Here is a 27903-nt window from a genome sequence, read left to right on the forward strand (position 1 = left end):
TGCAGGGAAAAACATTTTATTTCCAAGCAGATTACAAAGAGCAGAGAATATAAGAGTAAAATTAAATTAAAAAAATAGTTGAGTGCATCTCTTTAAAATGATTTGTAGTGTGAGTTACTCACGGGGCAAAGCTACTGGAGAGTTCTGAAGGTCACTTTGCAGGATGCCAATCACATGTGCTGTTTAGACCAGGGTCAACACGGGAGGGACAGACAAGACGTATTTTGCATATAGGCTGCACACTCATTATCAAGCGAGGCTCTGGGCTGCAACGGGACCCTGCCTTTCTGAGACATCCCCTCCACCTCCTTCTCTCCTGCAGTTCCCTCTCGAGTTCTAGACACGGTTTATTGCTGCTGTAAGTGGGTTCAGTCTGCCTCCCTGTTCTGATGGGCTCACACGAGAAGCAGGCAAAGGTGGCTGCCATGCACGAGGTTATACAGGGAAAGTGACCGCAGTGCTGAGAGCTGAGCTTCAGCCACACAACAAAGGGGACCGACGAGAAGGGGACACAGCGATCGCTTCAGAGATTTCGGGGCAGCATGTCAGACTTCCTGAAGATTTGAGATGCTCCTTAAGGTAGGAAGATGCTCGAGCTGAGAAGGGCCCTTTTCTATGCATTGGCACCAGCCAAACAGAACAGGCTGAAACATCAGGATAAGGTACATCCCCTGTAGTATCTGACAGGAGCAGCTCCAGCAAGAAGATGGGGAAGAAAGCCCCATAGAGGGTGGAAGACAGTTTATATCCCACTTTAACAGTGATTTAAAAGTCCAAAGGCTAACTGCAAGTAAGTCACTATTAAACTTGGATGAGAATGCTGTTTGGTTGGACCGCGTGGAGTCAGTCAGAGTCTAGCAGCACTCAGACCAGCAAGAGGATGAGCAACTATGGTATCGGTGAGTCCTCCGCCCTACACACACTCAGAGGGCTCTTTTCTACCACCTTTGGATCTGTTCTTATCACAGCAGAGGAGGCCTGAAGATGGCCTAACCCATCCTAGGTACACCAAGGCAGCCCTGATGCAGTTGAGAACAAGGCTGTCGTATTTTCTGCCCTAGGAGCAACAGTGAAGAAAAGGATTCTTATTTAGGAATCAGATTAAGTCCTTTTAAATTGGTTCAAGGCAGAACAGCTCAGGAACTACTTCAGACCTTGTCTCCCAGCTAAAATGCAGATCTCTAGGGGTGAAGCAACCAACAGATGAGAGCCCTGTTGAGTTCCTTAGACTGTTCCCTTTAACTCACCACTCTAGACAGGAGGAAAGAGCCACTCTCTAGTCTGCCCTCCACTGCTTCAGCCACTACCGCTTAGAGGAAATGCTTGAACTCTTGAAAGGAAATGAAAATCTAATGATGCCGTAGACAAGTGCGTAAGAGGCTACAAGTTTCCTTAACAAAGCAACGCTATTAGTGTCAAGAGACAGGACGATACAGGAGTCCTGTGTCAGAACGTGAGGTGCTTTACAGTAGTCAGTCATTGCTCTGCTTTCTGTGGTTCCTTTCATACCACAGAGACAAGACGGGCACAGTTTGAAACCAACAACAACGCAGGGTCTCCAGCTTGACTTCTCAGCTTTATTTATGTAGAGATCGATGCATTTTCAGCCTGTCTCATACAAGGCATAGGGCACGGAGAGTTCTCTTTTAATATATACAGGCATACAAGAGCTAGCAGTTTGGCACTCTGGGAGCCAAGGGGGAATGCCCTTTAAGCAGCAGTCAAGCTAGTTATAGGAAAGTGTTAAAAAGCTATTTTACATGTTTGACTGGGAACACTTCCCAGAACTTGGATAGCAACCCTAAGCCACAGCACGCTTCTGTGCATGTCTCCCTATGAGCCCCTAAAAGGGAGCAGATCATGTTCTTCGCTATCAAAGAACATAGTATTTATATTCTAGAAATACTGTACCTTTTAAACTAGCTCCAGAGAGCCAGACTAGAAGCCAGGTCCAGGAAAATAATCCTTAAGTCACAGTATATCGATTGTCTCTAAAAATAGGGAATGAAGTTAACACAGTGGACATTCTGATAAGACAGTACAGAACAGTATGGCAGTCCACGTCCGCCTCAGCAAATCCCTCTCCTGTGTATGTCCAAACTATGAGAAAAATAATGGAAACACTTCGGTCTGTCAGGACAAAACCAATCATCAGGAGATCTCCACGGCTCACCATGTGCCAAGTGTCCCCGCTCTTAAGATCAAGGAGAACTCGTCCCCTCCAAAGGTTTTAGATCATTCTGCAGTTAAGAGCAGTAAGAAAAGCAAACAATCTAGAATTTTAAGGTAACAAGGGAATCCATTTTCCCCAGAAAGCTCAGCAGAAGTATCTGTTCACCCCTAACCTGCAACTGCCCTCATGTTCTGTCAGGTTATTCCAGCTTCTGGCAATTTTTAGAGCAAGAGGCGACTCCCGAGGCCAGCTAATGAAGTGACTTTGTACACCGGGTGCCTGGCAGATGACTTCAGCACCCACTGCATTTCTGATGGAGCCAGACAAAGCAGCAGGGTCAGGCTGAGGGACAGGCATGCTGCAACAAGCTTCCCATGCAGCGCTGCCACTCCAGCACAGGCGTTTACAGTTTCTCTCACATCTTTGCCAACACTGTTCAGAAAACAGGACAAACTGCCCAAAAGAATGGGGAATCCACTCTTGGGCATCCTGAGCAACAAGCACACCCAGCTCCTTGAAACAGTGGGAGCTTGTCCCTAACTAAGGTATTTAAGGACATAGTTAGGGCCAGAGATGGACATTCCAGTCACAAAGATATCGTGAAGGGCTTACAGGCTTCTGCCAGCTGAAGCACTATTAGCCATCCTGACAGCCACCCTACCAGGGGGCAACTGCTAGCCCCCCAACAGCTGAACGGAGCCAAGGGTACGTGTTGCCAGCCCTACACACCACCCAGGCACCATCTTCCCAACCTACCCGCTGGGATCTGGGCACCAGCCCCAGGCTGTTTTCCCCTGGTATAACTCTGAGGGCAGACACTGAGCTAAGAGTCTAGTTGAGCGTACAGGTATTGGGAAACAACAGCGCGTTGCTGCGTCACCTCTCTGCACTTCTTTGAGCACAGAGTCCTATACAGGGAACAAACTGCTCATACTGACAACCAGCTCAAACATCTCTGCTTTCTCACGAACGCCAATGTCAATATGAAGCATCAGAGGCTTGAAGTCTCTCTAAGCCCACACACCTCAACACTATTAAGAGCAAAAAGGCAGGAACATTATGGCTACTCTCGTCCTACGTGCAGATTGACACTGTGCACAACTGACAGAGAGGGCAGACCTTCCTTCTCAATACAGACAGGCGCTGGTCAACAGAAGCTTCAGAAAAATTGCTTGCCTGTACACAAGTTTAAGAGTTTTTTTTTTACTGTAATATGTATTTAAATATATATCTATATATTCCAGAACAGGGAAGGGACATGAGATGGAGAAGCAGGGAAGACAAGTTCAAGAAGCAGAGTCACCTCTCCGCATCCAAGAAGCTGGTGGCACAAATAACAAGCCTGGCTAGAGTGATCTCCCATTTCAAGCACGGTTGGCTACCCGCTGGCTTCAAAAGAACAGACTACTTGTTAATGATATAAAATACAGCAACCATTTAAGATGCAGCAAGGCAAGGCTACAGGGCTGGGGTTTATGATCATGAACGATGCCAGAAGCTACACAGCTGTGTTAAAAAACTGTGAAAAGGCTGTTAAATGGCAGGAGTAAGCCATGTGCTGCTCCTGGAAGGCCTTTTCCCTCCAACACCCCTCCATCATGCCGTTGGTGTGATTGATGTGTTTGTAAAGGTGGGGAGAGGGAGGTTTGCCTCAGGGTGAAGCCTCACAGGCTGGCCACAGAACATCAGGACAGACTGACAGTCTGATCTGGTCTCACAGATCCCATGTTCCTAGCCTGACACTGAGCTGCCACGGGCAAGCAGACATTCAGGTCCTTCGACAGAAGTTAATCCCCTTCTACCTTCCTAATTTGTAGGGGTGAAAGAAGTCCAGTGGAGTCGAGCTGGAAAGCACAAACAGGGATGGAAACAACCAGTTTGCATACTGATCTTTGTATAATGACCCCCCCGCCCCTCACAGCTCACTCTTCCCCAAATAAAGACACATTGTTCAATGGCATGTTGAAAAGACGTGCTCGTCATTCTTAATAAACAACTAGAGTAAGAATACATAAGAGAAACAGGGTGGTATCTTTATATGATACACAAGTGTATGTTACAAGAATTCCATCAGGCACAGGAGCCTCAAGGTTTAAGGCCTCAATGTTAGGCCAAAAAAGAAGAGTGTGGTAAAGTTTGTACTTTTAACATCTAAAAACGTCACTTAAAGGTCTGAATAGAAATCATTGTTTGTTTTTTTTTTTTTTTGTATAAATCACAATTGCAGTTCACTCTCTCCTCTTCCTTCCAAGATAACAGCAAATTAACGTCCAAGCACAAGAAAAGAAGATGCCTGCCTCTCCTCCACTGGCCGAGCAGGTCCATCCATCATTCTGTGCCCTCTAGGCTGCACGTGCTCCAAGGAGACAGAGGCCCCAGCCATCCAGGCCAATCCTGTAGTTCGTGTTTTCTACATCATAAAAAAAACCAGAGTCAACCAGCAGCTTTCCACAGCTCCCAGCTTGCAGGGGATATGCAGCCTCCAATGGGTCCAACAGTTTGGTGTGTTGGGTAGGATACACAATGGGTAGGTTTTCCTTTAGATTCTTTTAAAGAGAAGAAGCCTAAAAGGGCTTCATAACTACACCAATAAAAAACCAAAAACTTAGGCATCTCCTTTAGTGTAAAAGTCTGTACAATTTATCTTTGCTTGTCCCTCCCCCGCCACCCCGCCCCACCCCTTCTGAGCCAAGAAGGATGCCTTAGTGCATGGTGCTGGCATCAGCCACGGCAAGAGCTTCCTGAATCTCTCGTATCACCAGGATCCGGGTGAGCATCTGCTCCATCTGCTCTCTGCTGATCGGCTGGATGGAATACCAGATAGGGCTGTTGGGGGCCACCACCGGCTCCGGTGTCAAGTAAAACGTGTCATTCCGGCCTTTCACACTCTGGGGGCTGCGTGAGGAAGATCAGAAATAACCAGACTAACAGAATGTCCTGGAAGGGAGAGACCGCCACTGTCCTCACCCCAGACTGCACAAATCCTGACAGTGAACACCTGGCTGATGGGACACGCAGGGACAGAGTTACATGTAGGGGCAACGGTGGTCCCACAGCTTTTAGGCCATCCCAAGGTTAAAAGCCACGGTGACGACTACATGAAACAAATTTTGATTTCACACCAATAAGTATAACAGACACGTGTGGCTTTAGGGGTCTTTCAGAGTGAAGCAAGGATGGGGTATTTTCACATCCAGGCTTGCTGCAGACCTGTCTATGCAGAGGAACGTTTACATTAATTATCAGAATCATCATAATTTAGAGGCAAGTCCCTTGAGGTTCCCTCCAATCTCCATACCGAGTCCTCATTTTCGTTCGGAAGCCGATTTGAATAGGACCCTAATTTCACCTCAAGTCGTGGATGCTTCCAGATGACTTGCTTGCAAAGTCCCAGGCAGAGCAGGGAGCTCGTGCCAACACAGCAAACTTCCGGAGCGAGTGTGAGATTAAGAGCAGCCAGTTCACAAATCAGGATTTGTGTCTCTTAAATACCACGGAAGTTCAACTTCTGTGCCATCAGAGTAAACCCCACCCTCTCACATCAACGCCCCTCTGCATTTAAGTAGAAACTGTGCCAGCAATAAAACACAGCCCTGAAAACTAGGCCAGCCACAAGATACAGCTTAACAGTCAGAGAAGACAAACAACCGTACAGAGGAAGAAGAGCTCTCACCATTTGAAGAGGTAGAAGTCATACAGCTTTATCGGGCACCTCAGGGGGTTCTCTGGATTCTCAGTCTGCTCTGCATACATGTCATCTGTAACTACAAACCAGCACCCCCCAAAGTCTGTCAGACACTGTGTAAGTACAGCAAACCCAGCAGTGCCAACAGCCTCGGCACTCCGAAGCACCCTGTCACCATGCAAAAGCTACAAGAGATACACACAGCTGTTCCAGGGCAGGTTATTAATGCTCAAAGCATCATATGGAGAACCTGCTTTATCCCAAGGCTATTGAAGATCACAACCCATCTATACCCTTCTTCTCATTTCTCCTCTACCTGTGCCCAAAATGAGAAAAATCTCACTACTGAGACTGCAAAAATGCCTCAGCTAAACCCCGACTCTTTGCTTTTAAGAGGACAGATTGTACTTACATATGGACTCTATATGGATTCACATAAGTAAAGATAAGAGAAGCCCTCCCAAAGAAGTTTCTCCCTTTGTTCATAAGCACTTACACCCAACAGTCCCGTTGCCCATAAAAGCCAAGAGTAACAAAAAAAATTTATCCTTAGCTCTCGATGGGTCCTATATGCCTCAGGCAAGGTATGTCTCCAGGATTATTATCAGAAAGTACTGTGCTCTCAGACAGAACACACAGAAAATCCCCACTGTTAGGCAGAGCCTTGGGTTCTTGTGGCCCTACCTGCAGACATCTCCAGGTTCATCCACTTCCTTCAAGCCCAGTAAGTAAGTATTCCCAAAGAAAAGTTCCAGACACTACCTTTCTGTCCTGTCTGGTGTATGCCAAGAGGCTTCAGATAGCGGATACTCGTGCTTTTATCCTTGGGATTAGAAGGGTTCTTCTTGGTCTGCCTCAACACCTTGGAGAAGGCCAGCTTCATGTGCTGGTCTACGGTTTTCAACTGGAAGTATCTGAGCAGCAAGAAGAGAACACAGAACATTGAGGCGAGTAAAGGATACGGTCACAACAGTGATGTAGTTATCTTTACTCATCATGAGCCAGCTGAAGCTCAAATCAACACTGAGTTAAAGATTGTTCCAGCAGCAAAGCATGCAACAGCCACAAGCTCAGCTTCCTCTCTGCCAGCTTGTTTCCTTGTCGTACTGCATCTTCTTTGCCTGATGGGTCTGCAACACAGCTCTGTGTGCAACCATTTGAAATTCATAATATCACCCTAATCCAGAGCAGCAGTTTCGTACCAACCCTGTTAAGGCATTTAAAGTTCTTTTCTTCCCCAAGATCCAAGTACTTACTTTGTATTAAAAAACATCAGTGTAGTGAGCAAGGTGGAAGGGGAGTGAGCTCCTAGCTGCTTACACTCCCACAGCATCTCTTCTGTTACGTGACTGGAGAGGACATAACCTGCAATAATCAGAAGTCAGCATCATGCCAGGAGACAGTCACAGCAGGAAAACAGCATTTTATAGTCTGTAAGTATCAGAGAACGTATAAATCTTAAGAGGAGGAGGAGGAGGAGATCCTCACTGACATCAAGGTTCATACTGCGCAAGTAACTTTTTAAATAGCAGGTACGGTCAGGGAATGCCTGTATACATACGTCAACAACCTCTAGCTGCAGAGAGTATGCTTCTGCAATATGCCTATACATCCCAGCCCAGAGAGAAATAAATATGCACTTAAACAGCTTTTAATTAATGGCTTGACTCCAATGCAGATGCTTCTAATCCAATAATATGTGCGCGCAGGCAGGCCAGTGTAACAAATCAGCTCTTGGCCCCGTGCGCAGCTTTAGTCAGCACACAGTGCCAAGTGATGTATTTGGACACATGAGTAATCCTTTGATTCTCAGATTTATTTATTTTTTTTTCCTTTGTGTAGAAGAGGAATACTATACTCCAAATACACAGATAAACAGAAAAACAGACAGCAGTATGAACTCCAGGGCTCATGGAATGACAAAGCACAGATCAAACAGCCAGAGTGAAAACAAAAGGATTCCAAAACTCGGGGTGCTACTCAGCCTTCTAGCCTGTAGCACCAGCTACTTTTATGAACACAAGCAACAGCTACTTCACTGACATCTAATCAGATCAAAGGGAATGAAGCAATGAGAAACCAGGTTTCCATGCTCCGAAAATGCAATTCTCAATCTAGTTCTCATATGCAACTCTGTCAAAATCTGCCTCTTCTGGAACTGCTTCTCCCACCCCTGTTGCCATCATCTTCTAAATACAGGGCTGAGAGGAGCTGCATTTGATGCAGCGTTTGAGGCTCTAATCACGCATTGTTTCTTTCTTTCTTTGGCACCTAGTTGGTCCTGCAGACCACATCCATCAGGCTACATGGCAACACGACAGAGTTGTATTATCTCCCCAATTAACAATACCTATCAGAGGCAAGGTGTATTAGTACTTCAGGTGAGGAAGCTCGATTCAGATCAAGGATCAGCTGGCTTCCAAGTAAGCCAATCTTGCAATACTGCAAAGTCTCAAATATCTGCCTTCTGATGGGTGACAGAAAAATAGCTCAATGACAATCAAGGCTAGAGCCTGACAGGTGCAGTAACCCCAGCATTCACTGCAGACACAACATTTTTCTCCTTGGCCAGATTGACCTGTCCTAAGGACATTAAATACCTCCAAAAAGTTCCTATTCAGACCACACTCACGCTGTTGTTCAGTTTAAACATTTCAAACTCCGAAAAATTATAGAGTTCTTAAACAAAAGTTCTTACCAAGAGGGGAAACGCGGGGCTGTACGTCCTTGAGAACTTCATGCAGCCATTCAGTGAACCGAATATAGTAGAGATCTGAGAAGATGTCATCTACTCGGCCATTTTCAAAGAGATACTGTAAGAGATTCACAACACAGTCGGGTACAGCGGTAGCGAGTATATTCCTCTGACCAGGCCTTGTCCTAAGAGCCCACGTACCCAGTTAGTCAAGCATTTTACAGATCAAGTTTTGACACTGACAACTTCCTCAAACATCATCCAAACCTCCTCCTCCCATGAAAAGAACGAAAAGGATTTATTATTCTCACCATGATACTGAACCCTGTTATTAACAATTATTCACAAACTTAACTCAGTAGGTAAAACTCATTAGCTGTGCACTAATTACATTTCATCCAGTTTATTATTATTTTTTTAAAGCAAAGAGACTTTTTTCTTACGAAATTGTTAGGCAGCTTAATAGAAGCAGCCACAGTCTCCATATTATAACAAAGAATCCTCCCTATACATGCTGACAACATGCACAGCTCTGCTGCACATATAGCTGTCCTCCCCTTACCTTTTGAATACACAGGAAGATGTAGTAGAGCACATCTGGATCATAAGGTTCACCATCACCATTTCGAGCTTCTCGTGTCATTAAGCATAGCCCATAATTCAGCTCAGCCACAGCTGAAGAGATGAGATCTTCCTGGAACCTCAGCAGCTGACGCCCTGGAAAAACAAAACAAAGCCATATTATTTAAGCCATAAAGCCATATTATGTCCCAATCTTTCAGGAATGATTTCCCACATCTCCAGCTTTGCCTTTCTATCTAGCAGGCTAAGTACTATCTCATTCTCCCAGTATAATAAAGCTGAAATAAATCAAGATCTTAGGCTGTCAGATCTACTAAAAGATAAACAGACAAGAATCTGACACGAAGACACTCTGCACTGCCAACTGCATGACTATTGCCTTCTTTTACCATGTCCACAATGAAACACTGCCCTACAGCAACAAGAAAACATCAACTCCATGACTGCTCTACCAGCTTGGCTGGACTCACAGCCATTTTGTCCATCCATGCACCACACAGTGCCCTCTCCTACTGCCACCAGCCTCAGTGCTCAAGTTGGCTCAGCAAAGAACTAATACCTCCCTTGGAACACGTCCTGTGGCAGTGGGAGTATGCAACAATTAGTACTGCAGAATAAATCAAAGTTTAAATTGAAAAACAATCACTGATTAAACAAAGGTGTTTTCCAGAGCAGTAAACAGCTAACATTTTAGCCACTCCTAATCCTACTTGAAAGGAAAAAAAGGCCACGTTGTCATGACACGTACTTCCAATAGGTGCTAGCCTATTTTGGGCTTCTTTTTCCAGCTCAGCATTCTTGGTCTGTGCCCAGCTTTTCCACACTTCAAGCCCTTCTTCTGGCTTCAGAGAATTTGGAAGTAGAAGTTCAGGTGAAGTCTGAGGCTGTGGCTGTGGTTCAACTTCAGCAACCTGAACAGTTTGAGCCTATGAAAGAAAACATTTCAGTTTATATACACACTTTGATATGCAACTGTTCGACAGAAAACAAGCAGTGCCGCAATATGTCTAGCCCCAAGATATCAGCCTTTTGCAACACTCCTCTCTAAGAAGAAATTAATCCAAGGAACACAACTTCTGCTGTCTAACCTGAATTGCTGCTCACAAAAGAGCATTCGTCTCTCCAAGAACACTTGTAGTTTGAATGAGCACATCAATAACCCCTTTAGCAAATCCACACAACTTGCAGTTTGATGCATTTGGAAGCCCTACAGAACATCACAGGAGACTGAGCAGCCATGAGCCAGTCTTGCTGCCATACCACCCAGAAGCTAGCCAGTATGTTCAAAGGCAATGATCTTCACAGGGCTAAACTCCTCTGAACAGCAGACTTCTGGTCTCCTCTCAAACACTGAAACAGATCACCATCGATTCTGAAGCCCTATTTGCTCCAGTGCATTTTTCTTGGCTTCAGCTAACTCGTCACTCTGAAACACCAGTGAAGTCCATGGTCTCACTACAACAAGAGTGGCCCAAGGCCCCCTGCAGACACAGCAGCTGGAGAGACCACCAGCCCCTGCCAGGGAAGAACAGCAAGGTGCCATCAGCTTTCCCAACCACTGCTGCCCCAAACCTAGACTGCCCTGAGCAGGGTTCTGGGGAGGATCACGTGTTGTGCACTGGTAGCACCCCATCAGGGCAGGCTCCCTTCATCATTCCGTACACAACAGGCAGACAGAATGCTCTGCTCTTATTGTCAATAACTGATAAGTTTAATTCATTTGCAAGAGGTATAAAGTATTGACAGACTAGAGCACCAGCATCAAAACATTAATTCAGTTGCAATGCAATGCTCTCAAACTACCACATGCTGCTAATGAGGACTAGCTACTATTCTCTGAAGAGCTACTGGATGACCTACTATAAACCTAAAGGGTCTCCAGACCCTCTGCAAGTTTATTTTGCAGCAAGACCTTAAGTCACCAAGAATCAATACATCAAACTGAAACTTGATGGCACCTATACAGAAAGAGCAGCGAGCCCTCCAGCTGCACTCGCTCTGCATTCTTCACCACAGCTTCTCAATCCCATGCCACAGAAAGTCTCATGGCTACCTCAATTAAGGAGATTAACTTGAAGCTTTACAGCCCTTAATCAAATTCCCACTGGCACCCTGAATGTTACAGAGATGGCAATCGTTACATCTAAACAGCTTTGATTCCTCCTCCTCCAGAGCCAACCCAAAAAGCAAGGCTTTGTTATAACAAAGTAACTTTTTCTTTGATACTGCCAAGCACCAACCATCAGTGAAAGTCGCTCTGACAGTACTAGAGACCATAATAAAAATGGCAAAGAGACTTTAGTAATACCTGTACCTTACTCTGTATAACAACAACAAAAAAAAAACCAAAAACCAAAACCCTACAGCTGAAGAGGCAAAGCCTGCAAGAGCCTCAGACTGGAGCTTTCCGCCTGTCTCTGGTTGTTTTTAATTTTTTTTGCATCAATTTTTAATAATTCTCTGCTTATCAGCCCCTGCATCACCAGCAGCATCTTCCATAGCTGCAGACGGAGACTATGACTGAAAGGGCCAAGCTTTTATCAAGGCAGATGACAACCAAGTTTAAGGCAAGCCTCTGCCTTAAAGAGGACAGGAGTCCAAGGGTGAGCTGACACCTTGCCTCTGTAGGAGCTGGGACTGAGCCTCCACCCTCTTGCGGAGCGCTGCCCCATCACTCTCCAGAGAGCTTTCCAGAGCCAACCACCTCCACCAGCCCAACCTAAGGAGCAATCTTCTGCCCTGACCTCACAGATGCCTTGTCCAGCATGAACGCAGGCTGGAGTTTAATTCACTCCACTGGCAGTTGCTTCTGAACTGACTTACATTTTTCACAAACAGAGCAAAACAGCTGCAACTTGTCTGGATCCCACAGCAGCACAATGCCAGGGGACAGCGTGGGGCAAGCAGGCAAATTCCTTCTCAGTCTCACAGTTGTGAGAGGAACAACCCCCAAAGGTTTGACATTCACCTATAGTAGGTTTATTGCCCTCTTAGAGGAAGAATGCAGTCTGTCCTGGCTTGAGGTAAAACAGCCCTCCTGGACTTGCCTTTGTATTTAGGGGCTTATGAAACACCCAGTACTCCAGAGAATTTGCATCAGAAAACTGTCTGATACCCAAGAACTGCAGACCACTGTGTCTTAGTAGAAGCTTTACAATTAACCATTAAAGAAACTGCAGAGCTAATACCTTGGAAAGGATCCCAAGAATGCGGCTCATGCTCTCAAAAGACCCTAGAATAAATCTAAAAATCCTGTTTAACAGAAAGGCAAAAAGTTCTATCAACTTAGTTTGTTCAAGCAGCTGGAAGCGATGCTGTGATCTCTGAAGTACCAATACAGGGCAAAGATGAGCTACAGAAATCTCTTGGAACATGATGAAACAAAAAAAACCCAACCCAACCCAACCAACCCCCACACATTACAAGACCCATAAGCTATAGCTTAAGGTACAGCTTTATAAGAGGGCATTCAGCACCCGCAAGTTCTCTAGAGAGGTAGGGAGCCCTTTTCAGTGATGACCTTGGTGAGCTATAGCCCACAATCAAACTCAGAAACAATCAGACATGACTACGAGAATGTAATCCTCCTTGTCTCGGTGCTCACTGATGAAGTAGAGGGCACATACGCCTTTATAAAGCCAACAGTGTTATTTATAAACTGGAAAGAATTTATACCAACATTTATGCCAGCAGACTTGGATATTTTTGCCCTCATTCCATTCAGCAAAAACAGGCTCTGACAGATCAATCACTTTTCACTTTCTGGTAATAAAAGGTAAATTACATCCATTTGCACATACAGGAGAGGCCATTAATAGCCCCAGTTACTCAAGTTTTAAAACCCAATTCAAAATAGTCTATGGCTTGAAGTTCACAAAAAACTTTAATAAAAACAACAACAAATTTGGCTGCCATGTTTGCCAAGCACAATGAAGAGATGTTCACTTTCAGCTGCTCGTTACTGTGCTCCTGCACCAGGCATTTACCAGAAGCAGGGCACGGCCTTACTGATAGGTAACCTGAGCCATGGTATTTGCTCACAGCTAAACAGATTTCGACACTTTCTCTGGGCTCTGGATCCGCTGTGGACTCCACACGCTGCATAACACAAAGTAACTGAAACCAGGTGACTAGTATATTTGTGCACCTTAATTTGCTGCTTCATCCCTGCCCGTCCACTGCAACCCCTAGAACATCTCAGAAGATTGCAGACCACGGAATACCTGCTATGAAGAAGCTAGCAATAAGCATGGATCCATTAATTTACCCTACTAGTATCTATTCACTCATATTACAAAGATCAAGACTGTACTTTCTTCTGGGAAGTTCTGAATCCTATAATTATGTGCCAGCATTAACACATGGCAGTCCTGCACCTACCAGGAGTCAAATGTCCTACCTCACGCCCAGGCTACAGGGACAGACACATTTCTGCATCTAGATACCAGCTTTCAGCTGGCATCCTCCCTTCTCCTCAACACTCGCAAGCTGTTAATCACCAACTGAGACTGAGAAGTTTTAACTTACCGAGCAAGTGACTTGTAGCTGCTGCTGCTGCTGCCCCTGCTCTTGGGGTGTGGGCTGCTGCTGTTGCTGCTGCGGGTCCCATATGTGCACTGTCTGCGCCGTATTCTGGTACGTCCCTGCCACAGCCTGCACCGCCACTGGAATGTGGATGTTTCCATTCATAAACTGCGCTGGAAAGAGCGAATTAGCAAGAGTCTGCACCACTTCCTCGTGAGAGTTCTTCACTACTGAAGTACTTCCCACCATCTTATCCTTGTCATCTTCCAGCTTCACGGTAGCCAGCGTCGTTGGCGAGCCACTGACGTGGACGGCGTTGTAGGCCTCCTGAGGGATGGCGATGTGGGTTATGTTTTGCTGCTGAAGGTCACCGCGTGGCTGAGCAGAGTAAACGGGGATGGTCCAAGTCTCTCCAGTGGGGCTAGTAATGGTCCCAGTGGCACTGTACAGGTGGGCACTGTCCACTGTTAACAAGTCTGGCCTTAAAGAGACGTAACTTTGCTGCTGGCCCTGAGGAATGGCCAGCACTGTGGCAACTGGCTGCCCCGAAATAGCATACGATACAGTAATAGGCATATCCACCTTACGTTTCTTCACTGGCTGAAGGACACTAGCAGTGCTGATCCGCCGCTCTCCCTCTCGTGGAGAGCCTTGTTGAGAAGGTGGAGGTGACAGTGCCCCAACCGTTTGGATCTGTATCTGCTGGCCACCCGTAATGGCCTGTCCCGCCACAAGCTGGGCCTGGATCTGCTGGTGTTGTATGTGTTCCTCCTGTATCTCGGCAGCCTGGATCTGTTGGGCAGTCTGCACGTGCTGCACTTGGATTTGAGCTGCCTGCAGCTGAGACGGGCTGGGGCTCTGAAGAGATTGACTCTGTATTGTCTGGGACGCCTGCTGCTGCGCCTGGCCTTGGATCTGCACTTGGACCTGTATTGGTTGCTCCAAAGCCTGATGGACAGTGAGCTGTGGAGAGAGCTGCTGGGCAGAGACCTGCTGTGGTGACTGCTGGACCTGGACCTGCAACGACACCAATTCAGCAGTTAGAGATCAGCAAGTGTCAATGATTCAACAGAGGGGCCACCAACAGAGATGGTCCATCACTAGAGGTCTATACTCCAGGTCTTTTATGCTCAGTTTTATGATTTATGATATTAACACATTAGTAAATATCTCAAGAAAATGAAACCAAGTTACTCTAGAAGTGCGTGGTTGACAACAGCAAAACTGGAGATGATGTATTTGCTCAGTGTTGCACATGACTACATTTCTCAGCACAGACAGAGCATCACGTGAGCTGCATCTCTGTTCTCAAGCCAACAGATTGCATGCTTGGAAGCCAAAAGAGTCTTCAGAGCTATCTGCATTGCTGAAACGCTATTTCAGCATAGGCCTTGCAATAGCAAGACTTTAAGGTCACACACATTACAATTCTGATACCATCTTGCTACAAAATGCAGGAGCTTGCCTCATTCTTACCATGCTCTAAAAACTGGTTTACTGCATTCAACCCCAGTCCCCCAAATGGCCACAGGATCACTTGCCAGTGACAGGCAGCAAGAAATATGGGTAAGCTGAAACCTGCACTTGGCTCTTTCCACATAAAGAACAGAAATATTATTTTGAAACCAATCTCTAACAGTAACACTACACAAGCAGGTGTCAACACAGAAAGTTGCCAGTTCAACCTGAACCTTTGTCATGCGCTAAGGGGCAACACCGCAGCACTCGTTTTTTTTAAACTTCAGAAGTATTTCTTTGCCAGTGATAATTAAAACCAAATCTTTTTTTTCCCCATTATTACTCACTCCATTTAATTCCATTTATTGTCCAAATTATTTGGTTGCATTTTCTAGCTCATGCACTTACACAATGACGAATAACATGGACAAAATACTTTAAGACTTGGATTCAAACACAGTTCCTTTTATTTTAGGGAAAAAAAAAAAAATCCCACCCTCTCACATCAACGCTTGTCTCTCCAAGGTCTGTCACACTATCTAGCAGCAGTCCAGGAGCAGACTTAAAGCTAGGAGTCAGAGGTAGCCCCCATCACCAAGTTCAGGTCTCAGTAACTTCACATTCCAGACCTCGAACACAACCCAGCTGGTATCTTCACTCCCAGGGCACCAAGTGTGATCTGCACTCCTGGTCTTCACCACTTTGTCCCCCACATTTACACAGCCACTTTGGTGCATTGCCTTGTCCTAGGAGTGACATCCCAGGTTCCCATGATCACCTGCTTCTCCAGGCTTCCTTAACACTGTATCATAAGGGAACGAATTAATTACTCAACCTCTCCTTCCAAATCTAATGGAGAGAAGTAGAGCTTTGTTAGTGGGACCTATGAGGGCCGTATGAAGTTTGGAGCTAACACAGATTTTTTTCAGCTGTAAAACTATGTCTTCCAACTCATTGTGTTCACCCTTTTCTACCTCACCTTCTCGAGTCAGTCAAGCTAGTGTAGCATTTGCACAGAGATGCCACACTAGACAGTGTGGCATCTGACAATACCAAAAAGAACTATCACACAGGTCTGCACTGAGCGGATGCACGAAATCTCACTTCCCAACATCACCTCTAAGAAGTCTTTAAAAACATTAAGATTCATTTGCAGCCAATTAAGAGTTGCTAAGGAAAAAAGTGGGATAGCAAAATGTACCACTTGCACACCGGTTTTATAAGCCACCTCCCGTTAAGAACTAATCCTATGTCCAGAAAAATAGGGAATTTTACAGGTTCCTGCTGGGAACTACATGCAGTATACTGTAATTCAGATGACGTGGACATTCTATAATAATTTCCTGCAAGGTAACAAGAAACATATGACCTTGTGTCAGCATGACAGTTTAAAAAGCTGCATCAGTGAGTGATTTGATCGGGCAGTTAATTGAAAAAGATGAAGTCATCTATGGGATGCTTCTTCAGTTCTATTTGATACTCTTATCATACTGCCCTAGAGCATGAGGACAGCCTTAGCCCAAGCACAGATCCCAGTTCAGAATTTGGTTTAAGAAAGCCAGTTTCAAATGCACCTCTAATGCAAGTATCCTCCAAAATACTTTAAAAGCCACTAATATAGTCCCTTAGTATTAATTTAAGTCCTTAAATGTTCAAAACATTACCTGCAAGACAAAGGTTCAAGACTGGACAAACTAAAATGTATTATTGCACTAATACATATTTTCAGTTTCACACACAAAACATTTTCTTTATCTACTAGGACTCAAAATCATGTCACAGAAAGAAGTAAATGTGTCATTTACCCTGTACTTCTGCAGTGCACAGGTTGACTGAGAACACCCCCCACCTTCTTGCCATACAAAATTTTACATGAAAGTTTGTGTTACTGCTGTAGCACACACAAAGACTGCTTATTTTTGTTTGCTAGCAGTAAGAATTGGAGATCTGCTCCTGTGCTGAAACAATTTTATCACATAACTGCAATTAGAAAGGTAATGAAATAAGTTTAAGCAAGTGGTATTGGCAGCAAAAAAGGCATGGTCTAAGAACAGACCTGACAAGACAGCATTTTCTTCCTCCCACTTTTACAGAATATTCGAGTTGGAAGGGATCTACAATGATCATCTAGTTGAAGTGCCTGACCACTTCAGGGCTGACCATAAGCTAAAACGTGTTATTAAGGGCATTCTCCAAATGCTTCTTAAACACTGACAGGCTTAGGGCATCGACCACCCCTTTGGGAAGCCTGTTTGGGTGTTTGACCACCCCCTTGGTAAAGAAATGCTTCCTAATGTCCAGTCTAAACCTCCCTGGTGAAGATTTGAACCATTAACCATTTTAGAGCCTGAGCCTACTGTCTCTAAAAGTCATGGGCAACTTCCATCACTTTCAGCAGATGAGCAATCATGACCTGAGGCCCTACGATACTCCTCCAGGACTAAATCCTACCCCCTACACAACCAGCATGTCTTGCTACTGCTTCGGAGTCCACACAGAGTTAGTATTAACACCCAAACAATGAGTCCAGACCCAAAGAGGTGAAGTCAGACTCCAGAATCACTGGAAGTTCTCCACGCAGCAAAATGCAGACATTCTCCCGACTAGAGACTGCTCCTATTTAAAAGAACATTGGAGCTCTACCTACTGCACATTGTGCATCCCTTGTGAATTAAATATCCATTTTTAACAACCGGATTTTGCAGTAGATCCCTCCCTATTTTCAAGTAGGTTGTACCCAGGAGTACTACAAGCATTCATTTCAGGTTTACAGACTCCAGCCCAGTCTGAGACCAGAGCTTCTTACATTGACCTCATTGTTTAACTTGCTATCTGAAGAAAAAAGGACAAAGAATGGCACTAAACATCATCAGTGGTTGACTTTTTAAAAGACTCTGTACAAAGAGGAATGTTTTAAATTTAGAGGCCAAGACCAACAGGGAGGACTTTAAATCTTCACCTTATGCTGAAGATTAAAGTGAGAACATGTTATGCTGGGAATTCCCGGGTTATAACTGGAACAAGAAAGGAAAATGCCAACTTACCAGTACTGAAAAACTGCTTATTGCCAGAAGTTTGGATCTAACAGCATGAAAAGAATCACTTCCCAGCAGGCTACCACCACACAAAGAAATGCCTTTTTACCATAAAATAGCTAGAAGTTGGCCCAAGTACTAGCTGACTGGAGAATCAAAAGCATTGTAAGTCAGCCCTGTATCATAACAGGAGGGCAGAACTAAATTTTTAAAATTCCCCTAAAGGAAATCTTCTGTCACACTAAGATAAAAATATATTTTGTCTAGAACTGAGCACACAAAAAGAGAAAATAAGTAACCCCACGAGCATGAGAACAGCTGAAGCCTGGTTTTCAAGAGGTTTTGGTTTTTTTCCCCCCTATGGTTGACACACTAACTCCAAAAAACTTTCACGTAGGACTCATAACACATCCACCCTGTGCAGACTCTCTGCCCAAGAAGGAATCAGACTGCAGAACTGCAGTTCTGAAACAATTAAGTTGAAAGAATTCCCAAGCAAAGAAAATCTCATCTGAGAGATGACTGGAGTACCTAATATTTCCTAAAACCTAACTCCAAATGAACACAGATACCAGCTCTTGCCTGCATGGATTTTCTGATATCTAGCGTGCCCCAGAGCACCTGACAGGCTCTTAAATGCTTCTTTTCACAAACACATCTTGGTTTCAGAAGCTGTTTACACTAGCAAGTAGTAGGATACACCAAGAGCAGACCTTCAGAGCAGGACTGAAGACGTACTAACATGTCCACACCAAACATTCCAGGAGACTATTTCAAACTTAGGTCTAGTCTTGCCCACCAGCCAAGCTATACACAACAAGATTGCATCTTATAGCTTAGTTTCATCTGAAGGGAATCCCCAGTGACAGGCTCCAAACCTATGACAGGTAAGTGGGGGCAGGTGGCAAACTCGCTGCAGGAAGTATCCCCCAGAAGTAATGTAGGTACACCTCAAACTTCCACACCTGAGTGAGCCAACAGAAGTCAAGCAAGTGGACAAAAAGTTCGTGAGAGAAGGAAAAAAGCAATCTCATAATTATTTTTAAGCCAAATTTAAGGAAAGGAGGCTTAAAATATACTTCCCTCAACAGCTGTCCTAAATCTAAAGTGACTCCAGCATTAAAAACTAACACTGTAATAAAGAGTTCCTTCTAATGTTACGCCAGAAAGCATACACACGAGTACAAAACAGACCTGAAGTACACAGCGTAGGTGAAAAGACTGATCGCTGAAGTAGCAGGAAATGTTGGAACTTGTTATTCAACTACTTTACAGGAAGTCCTTTGCTATCTATCTAAGTAAACAAGGTCTACGGGGAGTGTACAAGTCAGCTTTTCAGAACAACTGCCAGACAGATCCTCACTGCAGGTTTTTCCTCTGCTCATTCATCAACATCAGAGAGAGAATTCCACGGGCCAAATTAGGCCTTGTGTGTGTTTGAACAGTTACAATATCAAGATTACGTTGTCACGCTGTGCGCTGGGGCAGCATTTAGGCCAAAGACGGTTAAAACATGGGAACCAGGGAAAACAAAACAGCTTACCTCTCAAAAAGGAACCTACTTTCACATACAAGAAGCTCCTGCCTTGAAAACACCACTCTTGACTGTAACCATTCTTTGAAATGGCACGCTCAGCCCTAGCAAATGATAATTAATACTAGCTGCTACGGTAATATCTTATTGGTGTGCTTTTCAAAGGTAAGCCCTAACTTCAGAATCAAGACTGAGGCAGGGGGAAGTGAAAGAAAGAAGTGAAAATTCAGAAGGTGAAGGAAATTAATCAGAAGTGAAGGAAAGAGGTATTCTGTGCAAAGGCAGAAATAAAATTTTCTTCTGAGCTACTTAAGGGCATCTTTCCCCACCGTATGTCATTAATAATGCCCAGCTTCCTGTATTGGCCTGAAGTCACAGAATAGACAGCGAAGACTGAAAAAGCTGAACAGTAAGTACATATGGAACTGAGGAATTAGAAAGGCACAAGCCCTAACTGAAAGACATTTTATGCAGGCATTTAACCATTCCCTATATAGTGCTGGGATCTTGCTCACCCGTAGCATCTTCCCCTCAAGCCCTGTCCAAGAAGTTCTTGCCACCTAGTCATCAGACTCTGGCTTAATCAAAAGTTGAAACTGAGGATCTTCCCCACATGCACTGTATGTATCCTAAGCAGAGATACGTTCTGTCCTCTGATACTCTTTCAGTTAAATCATCTTGCGGAAGAGGAAAAGGCACAAGAGGTTCACTGACCCTTGCAAAAATAGCATATTCAGTAAGCAAGTCAGTGCTAACACCTCGCTGGCATCAGCAATTCGATGGCCTCAATGCACAAGATCAACTAACAACAACCTCAACCAAAGGCAGAGACAATAAAACTCTTACTTGACTGGAGAAAACACAGCCCTTCCCAGTCACTCCCTGATGCAGCACAGTGTATGACAACTTGACACACTAAACTCTTTCTTAAGATCACTAATGGCACCGCTGCGATACTGGGCATGGGAGGAGCTCCAAGACGCTTGTACTGTAGCGCTGACTAGTACATAACCCAACAGTTGCATCCACTCAGCCTTTACAATAAACATTTGGCAACAGTTTGTTGAACCTTTTAGGCAAGAAAACCCTAAGGTGGCAACTTCTTCAAACAGGAAATTTATTTCGCTAGGATAAATAAAAGCAGCAAGCAGCCACGCGCTGTCTTTGGTTGTTCGCAGCAAGTAAAATCTAGGATGAAACCTGAGCACTATCTGTCTGTCTATCTTTACGATCGTAAGGTTGTCAACAGCACTTGCAACCGTGAGGTCATCTGACTGGTCATATTATCAGTCACCTTCAGCACCATTGTCACACTGCCAGACATAAGCGTAGTCATTCAAAGGGTCTTCCACTGATCTGCAATTGGATTAGCAAGAACTAAACAGATTATCAAGTCAAGTACTGGGATGACATAAATTTGATCAAAAGCTAAGAGGCTTCAGCAGATGACCAAAATTTCTCATAAGTATACACACAAGCAGCATTTTTGCAAAGGGAGCCAGCTGGATCAGGTGCACTGCTCTAGTGGGACACTGTCACTCCAAGAGTCACAACAAAATCCAGCTTTCTTCAGACACTGTGCTCTACTATGGCTGCCACAGTGACAGTCTTGAGACAGATGAAAACTAAATCACGGGTTTAACATAAATCATGTCTCAATAAGAAATCTTGAAAGACAGAAGAACACTCTTGCAAAAGGGTAATGACATTCTTATCCACCCCATCCTTACAAAAACCTTCAAGATAATTTTGAGTTAGCTCCTCAAATACTCCTAAATCCAGTCGCACCGCTGATACACAAAAGCTGCAGCCATATCTACAACCAGATGTGCCACCTAAATGTTCTGGGGGCTTGTAACATTCTAAAGTCAGTGGCAGGGCAGGCAACACAAACTCTAATTATGATCTGTACTGACAGAAGTGAAACCAGATACTTTAAAGTAGAATCACATCAAAAATAAGGGGGAAGAAAGAAGACAACACTCTGTAGGAAAGTTGCTGAAATCTTGATTTTCATCAGGTGTTTTTCATATTTAGAATGCAGACCATTCAGTTTAAAAAACAGGAACAGGTCTCTGGCAGCAACTCTACGGTTATTTTCAAGAAGGTCAGGAGATTATTTTTCTCTGGACCATATGATATATGACCTCCCTCCCTATCTCTGTTACTAGAAGACTTGCAAGGGTCAAGCCTGAACTTTGAGCAGTTCAGAAAGCAGGGAGCAGCAGGAAAAAAAAAAAAAAAAAAAAAAAAGAGATTCCTTCTGACTTTTACAAATGGTTTGGGGGCCTTCCACATCTTCAAGGCTGAGGCACCCAAAAAAGCTGACCCTCCTAGCTCTACTGAAAAATGAAACATGTCCCAAAAAATGTGCTAGCTGGCAGAACCAAAAGCACCCTTAATCAGTTTTAATAGACTCACGCAGAGATCCAAGTCGTGTCTCTGAGACTAGAGGCTTTTATTCTTCAAAAGCCTTTCCACACAAGTTACTGTAGGGCAACAGGTTACAGAAGGCCCAGTTAAGCATTCATTTACTCAATAGAGAGAGTAATTGGAGACGAGTTACCCTGTGAAAGAGGCAAGTTTGTCTTTGCTGTAGGATAAAAGCATGCGAGTGAGCTGTTAGCACAAGTCTACTGCACTGCAGCAAGCTCGCACTACCTTATCTCCAGTCATTTGTGACTCCATACCCTCATTTGTTGCAAAAGAAGAGCACTCACAACTTTATGTTCATGGTACAGAAGGCAGAAAGATTCATATTTGACATGTATCAGAATTACAGCTGTAGACAGAGTTCAGCTGTCTGGAGACGTATCGTAAGAAAAACTTAGTAAATGCCCTGCAATTTATAAACACTTCAAATTACAAAATTTGTTTGAGGACCAAAGAAGTTATCTTAAGTTGTATGCTTGGGGTTTTCTCCCTCCTGGTGCTGGATTTGCTCATTTAATACTTAATAAAAATTACTGTAATACCTATTAAAAAAAATAAAGAAGACTCCTTCCGCTGTCCAAAGGGATAATCTACCTTGACATACACACATCTTGTAGAGTTTCTTTCCTGAAAGGTACCTTCCACTGGTTTACATCATAAATTGACTCTCCTGCATCTCCCCCTGACTTAAAAGTCAGTTCAAGAACTACAACTTTTAGAACATTAAGGCAAAATCATTTAAAGAGTATTGATTTAATTAAAAGAAAAAACAAACCCTAAAGGCCACCCTGAACAACCAGATAAAGCAAGACCAGCAGAGGGGGGTGGTATTTATAGCAGCTTCACACAGAGTGCAGGGCTTCGGGGAGCTGTGCACATGCCAGAACTGTCAACTATTTCTCCAATAGGTTACACCACTACATTGCTATGTCTGCTGCTACTCCTATGGCAGGGCTCAATGGAGGCACAGTCAAGAGAGAAATTTACTACCAAATTCCTTAAATGAAAGGGAAATAGTGTGGCTCTATATAATGTTAATTGGCCCTGCTTCTTAAGTGCTTGCCTGTGGTCTCAGGTGAGACAGTAGCTGGCTCTGAACACCACTCATGGGTTAGCAAGTCATATATACATTTAGAGATGATTTAAGATGCTTACCTGGACTTGCTGGGGTTGCTGAACCTGTATCTGCTGCTCTGGCTGAGTCTGCTGCTGGACACTGGTTGTCACAGGACAAGCAAGTTCAAGCAAAGACCCAGCCACCTCTGTGCTGTCTGTGTAAATACAGTTGCCACCCTGCTGATACACCATGGTGGTGGTGGCCGTCTGCTGGAACTCCTGCAGAGCTTCCGGCCCCTTGGAAGCAAGGGAGTCCAGAAACTCCTTCATCCTGTGCTGGGGGATCGATCGCGCCTTCACACGGATGTATTCTTCAAAGGAAATGGTGTTCTCCAGAGAATTATTCATATTGCAAGGTCCGTAGGGTTCCTTAAAGAAAGAGAAAGTTAAGACTTTTAACTACAGCACTCCTTTGGTGCAAGGATATTCCCAATTCCAGTAACTAATTTCTCATACCGAGTACCGTACGAAAAGTAGCAAACATGCACAGCCAGATGCCCGAGACAGATGCTTTGGTTTTATGAGGCATCTTGTGCTACTCCACATTTCTGATATTAACCCTCAGCAGCTCAGGGAAGTCTGAACAACAACCAGGTGTAACTGTGGTACTATTCCAAGAGCTCACTGCCACGTAAAGTCTTGTAACATTGTACTTCACCCAGACCAGGCGAGTCCCGTAACAGATGAAATCAAGTCACACGTTTCATTTGTTTGCAGCATGCAGTATTAGTGAGAGAAGCTCAGAAATCAATATCTGTGGCCCTGCTCTGCAGCCACGGAGGTGGGAGAACCGAGCAGTATGTTTGACCAGGCCATGCAGTTCTATTCTAGGCAGCTAATGGGAAGCACAACGGAAGAGGATCAGATGCAGCGTTCAGCCCACTGCTATTAGGACTAGGACAGCCTTATCGATTTGAGCATAGCAAGCAAAAGGAGAGCGCTGGAATCAAGAGATTCCTCAAACAGGGAACTGTACACATGGAGAAGCAGAGCTCTGGAAATGACAAAGGCAACAGTTGCATCAGTTCTTGATGTCCTTTTAATATAGAAAGAGGTTAACATGAAACATGCCATGTATGAAGGTGAGAAAGAGAGAAAGAAATCAGATGATCGGGGAGGAAGTGTGCGCATGGGAAAAAAAAAAAACAACAAAAAAGATTACTCCACCTGAGAACATTAGACAGCTCTAGGGTATACTCTGACAGCATTCTTCTCTTATTGACTTGTTTAAACCCACAAATTGTTTCTGCAGTGAGTATACTGGTTGTTTCTAAGGCACTAATTAGTCTTCATAAAGTATAAATAGATTTGAGCTTTAACTACTAGGTACGGAGACGGTTGTGAAAAAGATGTGAAACAGCACAAGATTAGGACTAGAGAAGGCGACTCAGTACTACTATATCAAGCTGTGAAAAGGTAGAATAAGGGACAAACACCCCCATATATACATTATGACTGCAGTTCTGAAGAGAATAGGTACAAAAATCAGAACCATATACATATCATTTCAATGTGATTTAATGGAGTGGAACCAAGACAGAAATATGTGGTTGAACAGAAGACTGCAACAGCCTGTGTGGACACGGGAGCTACGTCTCATCTCTCAGTGGCACCCAAGTGTATTCCAAAAGTCCAATTCTCACCAAAATCAGTGGGAGCTAAAGCAAATTCTAACCACTCTTTACTGTTACGTGACAGCAGTCTAAACACACAAGCTTTTGTTTACCTGGGGGAGGTTCATGGCTAGTGCATTGGCTCACAGGAGAAAGAATGAATAGCAAAGGTAAGGGGAATACACAAGGCAACCTGGGCTGCATCTACAGTTTCTGGAGTTATTAAGCAACATCTGTTGCTGTAGGAGATTACTACATAAAATATTCCTAAAACATGCATCAGTGTTTAGCAAAAAGCATCAGCTAACGGTGTTCACTTAGTAAACACAACAGCTCTGTAAAAATCAACATACGGAAGGTCTCATAGAACCCAGAGCTGGAGAGAAACACAGTTCTCCTGACTTTCTGGAGGTTCTGATCTGACACATTTTCAAGCCAGCTGTGTGTGACAGTACCAGTAAGACTATTCACTTAGCTGCTAAGTGAGGTTTCCTCCAGGAGCCACATAAGCACAAACCAAGTACCCCTGTAAGCTCAACTCTTGCCTTTCCCCACGGAAGGGACACGGTAGGAACACTCTCAGTCCATACTCTACACCTCCACAGGACACACTGTTAAGGTGTAGAGTCCCAGGTGACCCTACATCCAAGCTGGAAACGATGGAGAACAATCTCGTTAATGCATCCTCAGTGACTCAGACGGGACCTACACCAGGCACGCTCGAATGCACCTTCCATCTAATTGTAAGATGCTCCGTTACATACTTGGCAGCTGGAAAACAGATTTTGAGCAATTCGCTTGTCCTGATTTTCTACGTGGAACATGCCAATATTTGACTTCAATACTATGGTGAGGTTTTCGGAAGAGCACAGACATTTTGCACGTTCACTTTGAGGTGCACTAGTGGATACAGCTTCCAGAGGAAAGGCTTTCCCGAGGAACAAGCCTCAAGGATGCTAGGCTGGGAACCCAGACGTGAGCACTACAGGTGCTCTTCGAGATTACATGCCCTTTGACAGTGAGCTGCTGCTGAATAGGATGGACTCACCTCTCAGCAAAAGTCCTGCCTTCTTCCTTGCTCCTGCATTGGTGCTTATTATGTCGGAACGGTTCAGCGAATAGTTATTCACCTTCTGTTAATCTTGTCAAGGGAGAGATTGGGGAGGTCAAGGCCACTGTTTTCAACAGCAGCTGTTAGCCCTCACTTGTACTTTTGGAACTCCAACCCTTCTGTCAACAGCTGCTCACAGGTACATCGTGCTCCTGTGCAGCAGAGACCAGAAGCCACCAGAAACCCAGACGCAGAAGCAGCAGGCACAAAGATCAAAAAGAGGTCCACCACCAAACCATCACCTACCTCTTCCAACCACCAGGAAGCAGAACAAACAGCATTAATTTCTTAGACACAAGTCCTTAACCCCGCTCGGCTGCTCCATCTTAATTAGTTCTTTTGAGCATCAAAATCAAGAGCCTACTAGGCCAGCCTTCCCCTGCCAGCAAATCTTCCTCTGTCACAAGCTGTCAGAAGGAATCTCTCTTTTTCTCTCTTCTAGCATGGAAAAACCTTCCTTTGTATTTTCTTGAAGTTACTACAAAGAGAGCCACTAATGCCAAAAACAGTGAAATGCTCATCTTGAGCCACTGCAGCACTCGATGGTCCAACCATAGACCAGAACCCCATTGCACCACGTGGTATTTGTTCCTGCTCTGAAACAGAAGCAGGATCTTCCTTTGGTCTTCTCTACAGTTCTCCAACTCTGGCAATCGGAAAGGAGCCAAAGACACCACAGGTAACAGTGCAGTCTGGGCTAACTTATCCCTGTCAGTTTGAAGGCTGCTTGGCGTTATTTAACTGAAAGCACTGAACTCATCAAAAGTGCACTTTACAAAACACAGCAGGTACCACGTCTAGAAAGTCAGGAAAGTAACGCTGTGCTCCCAAAACGTTTATTTATTAAAACTAAACCCACCTGCATTTATGACAGAAAACCTCCTCAAGGCTCAAGTGTGCATTCAACGGGTTTTTGTAGGGCAACCCACACAGCTCGCTGCTGCAGTCACCACTTTCACCGTTAGTTATTAAGACATACTAATTTACACATTCCACTTATCCCATAGACACGCATTAGAAACAGCAAACACCCATCCTCACTAGATCCCAGCAGCATGTTTTAATACCACATTTTAAATAAAAAAAAAACAAACCCAACATTCAGGCAATAAGCTTTGTGTGATAAAGGGAGGTAATCCCTCCCTGTTCATCAAAACTGCATTTTTTTTTCCCCAGGAAATAGGCTGAAAAAACTCTTTGAAGATCATGAGCACATACGGTTAGTTCATAAAACTTAGACTGAGGTTACTGAAAACACACACACAACTTGCAGCATGTGGACAATCTGGACTCACCAGTCACCATGTTGCATGTATTTCTGCTGCTCTTGTCCTGAGCTCTTAGACTTGTAACGTTCTGGAGAAGACAGAACAAAGAAGCCCTTTCCATCCCCAGTTCCTCTTTCTTTATTAAAGCCATTTTATTTTTAAAAAAATTGTATTCCATTAAGAAAAGGAAAAAAAAGAAAATAAATCAGGAAAGAAAGATGCGATCATCCACGCAGCTTAGCCGTTCCTACTGAGGGATTGCGAGATGCCCAATTCCTAACCATTGTATCCCTGCGTTACTGGGAACGGGTGTGCAAGCACATCTGTCACAGCACCGAGCGGTGACAGGCGCAGCCGGTGACACCGGAGTTACTGGAAGACAGAACTTAGAACAAGGCAGCAGCAGTGACCGTATCCAGAGGTCCCCCCCCGTCCCCTCCCCGCGCAGGTGTTCCCGGCAGAGCGGCCACCGCTGCCCGGAGGCCCGGTGAACGGCTCAGACCGCCCCGCCATCCCGCCGGGACGAGGCGAAGCTCCATATTTAGCCCCTGAGATCATCGCCCGCCCGCTCCAGCGGGGGACGCGGGGCTTCCTCTACCCGCGGCCGCTGCCCGGGCCGCTCCCCGCCGCCTTTGTTCCCCGGCGGAGCGCCCGGGCCGGCGGGAGGCGCCGCCGC

At 44.7% G+C, this 27903-nt stretch overlaps 2 protein-coding genes across 3 annotated transcripts in view; both read right to left on the reverse strand.

Annotated features, from left to right (window-relative positions):
* On the reverse strand, positions 1 to 27888 carry QRICH1 (glutamine-rich 1). Of its 2 annotated transcripts, XM_014946667.1 has the most exons (11): positions 27255 to 27888; positions 23275 to 23604; positions 13663 to 14676; positions 9884 to 10061; positions 9116 to 9270; positions 8557 to 8671; positions 7115 to 7223; positions 6621 to 6772; positions 5847 to 5937; positions 4875 to 5068; positions 1 to 4583 (listed from the first exon to the last, which is right to left on the reverse strand). In XM_014946667.1, exons 2-10 carry the CDS (start codon positions 23581 to 23583, stop codon positions 4876 to 4878), a joined length of 2316 nt encoding a protein of 771 aa, XP_014802153.1. In that variant the 5' UTR covers positions 23584 to 23604; positions 27255 to 27888; the 3' UTR covers positions 1 to 4583; position 4875. The 2 variants fall into 2 exon arrangements, with proteins under 2 accessions (XP_014802153.1, XP_014802152.1); XM_014946666.1 differs by having other exon boundaries at positions 1 to 5068; positions 27255 to 27887.
* QARS (glutaminyl-tRNA synthetase) overlaps positions 26082 to 27903 on the reverse strand; it is a gene marked incomplete at its 5' end in the record, with an annotated part of 9291 nt that continues 7469 nt past the window's right edge. The window contains one exon of the mRNA XM_014946644.1: positions 26082 to 26111. Within this exon, the coding sequence (XP_014802130.1) occupies positions 26082 to 26111 (30 nt within the window). The remainder of the gene's footprint in view (positions 26112 to 27903) is intronic.

This window comes from Calidris pugnax, unplaced genomic scaffold (genome assembly GCF_001431845.1).
Source record: "Calidris pugnax isolate Ruff unplaced genomic scaffold, ASM143184v1 scaffold81, whole genome shotgun sequence".
NCBI classification, from domain to species: domain Eukaryota; kingdom Metazoa; phylum Chordata; class Aves; order Charadriiformes; family Scolopacidae; genus Calidris; species Calidris pugnax.

What these genes read in the sequence shown, in the direction of transcription:
- QRICH1 (XM_014946667.1), bottom strand. Translation starts at nt 23,583, where the DNA reads ATGAATAATTCTCTGGAGAACACCATTTCCTTTGAAGAATACATCCGT. An exon ending in AGCAACCCCAGCAAGTCCAG is followed by an intron (nt 14,677 to 23,274) that starts GTAAGCATCTTA and finishes GTGTCGTTGCAG; the next exon opens with GTCCAGGTCCAGCAGTCACC. An exon ending in CTGATGTTTTTTAATACAAA is followed by an intron (nt 6,773 to 7,114) that starts GTAAGTACTTGG and finishes CTTGCTGCTCAG; the next exon opens with ATACTTCCAGTTGAAAACCG.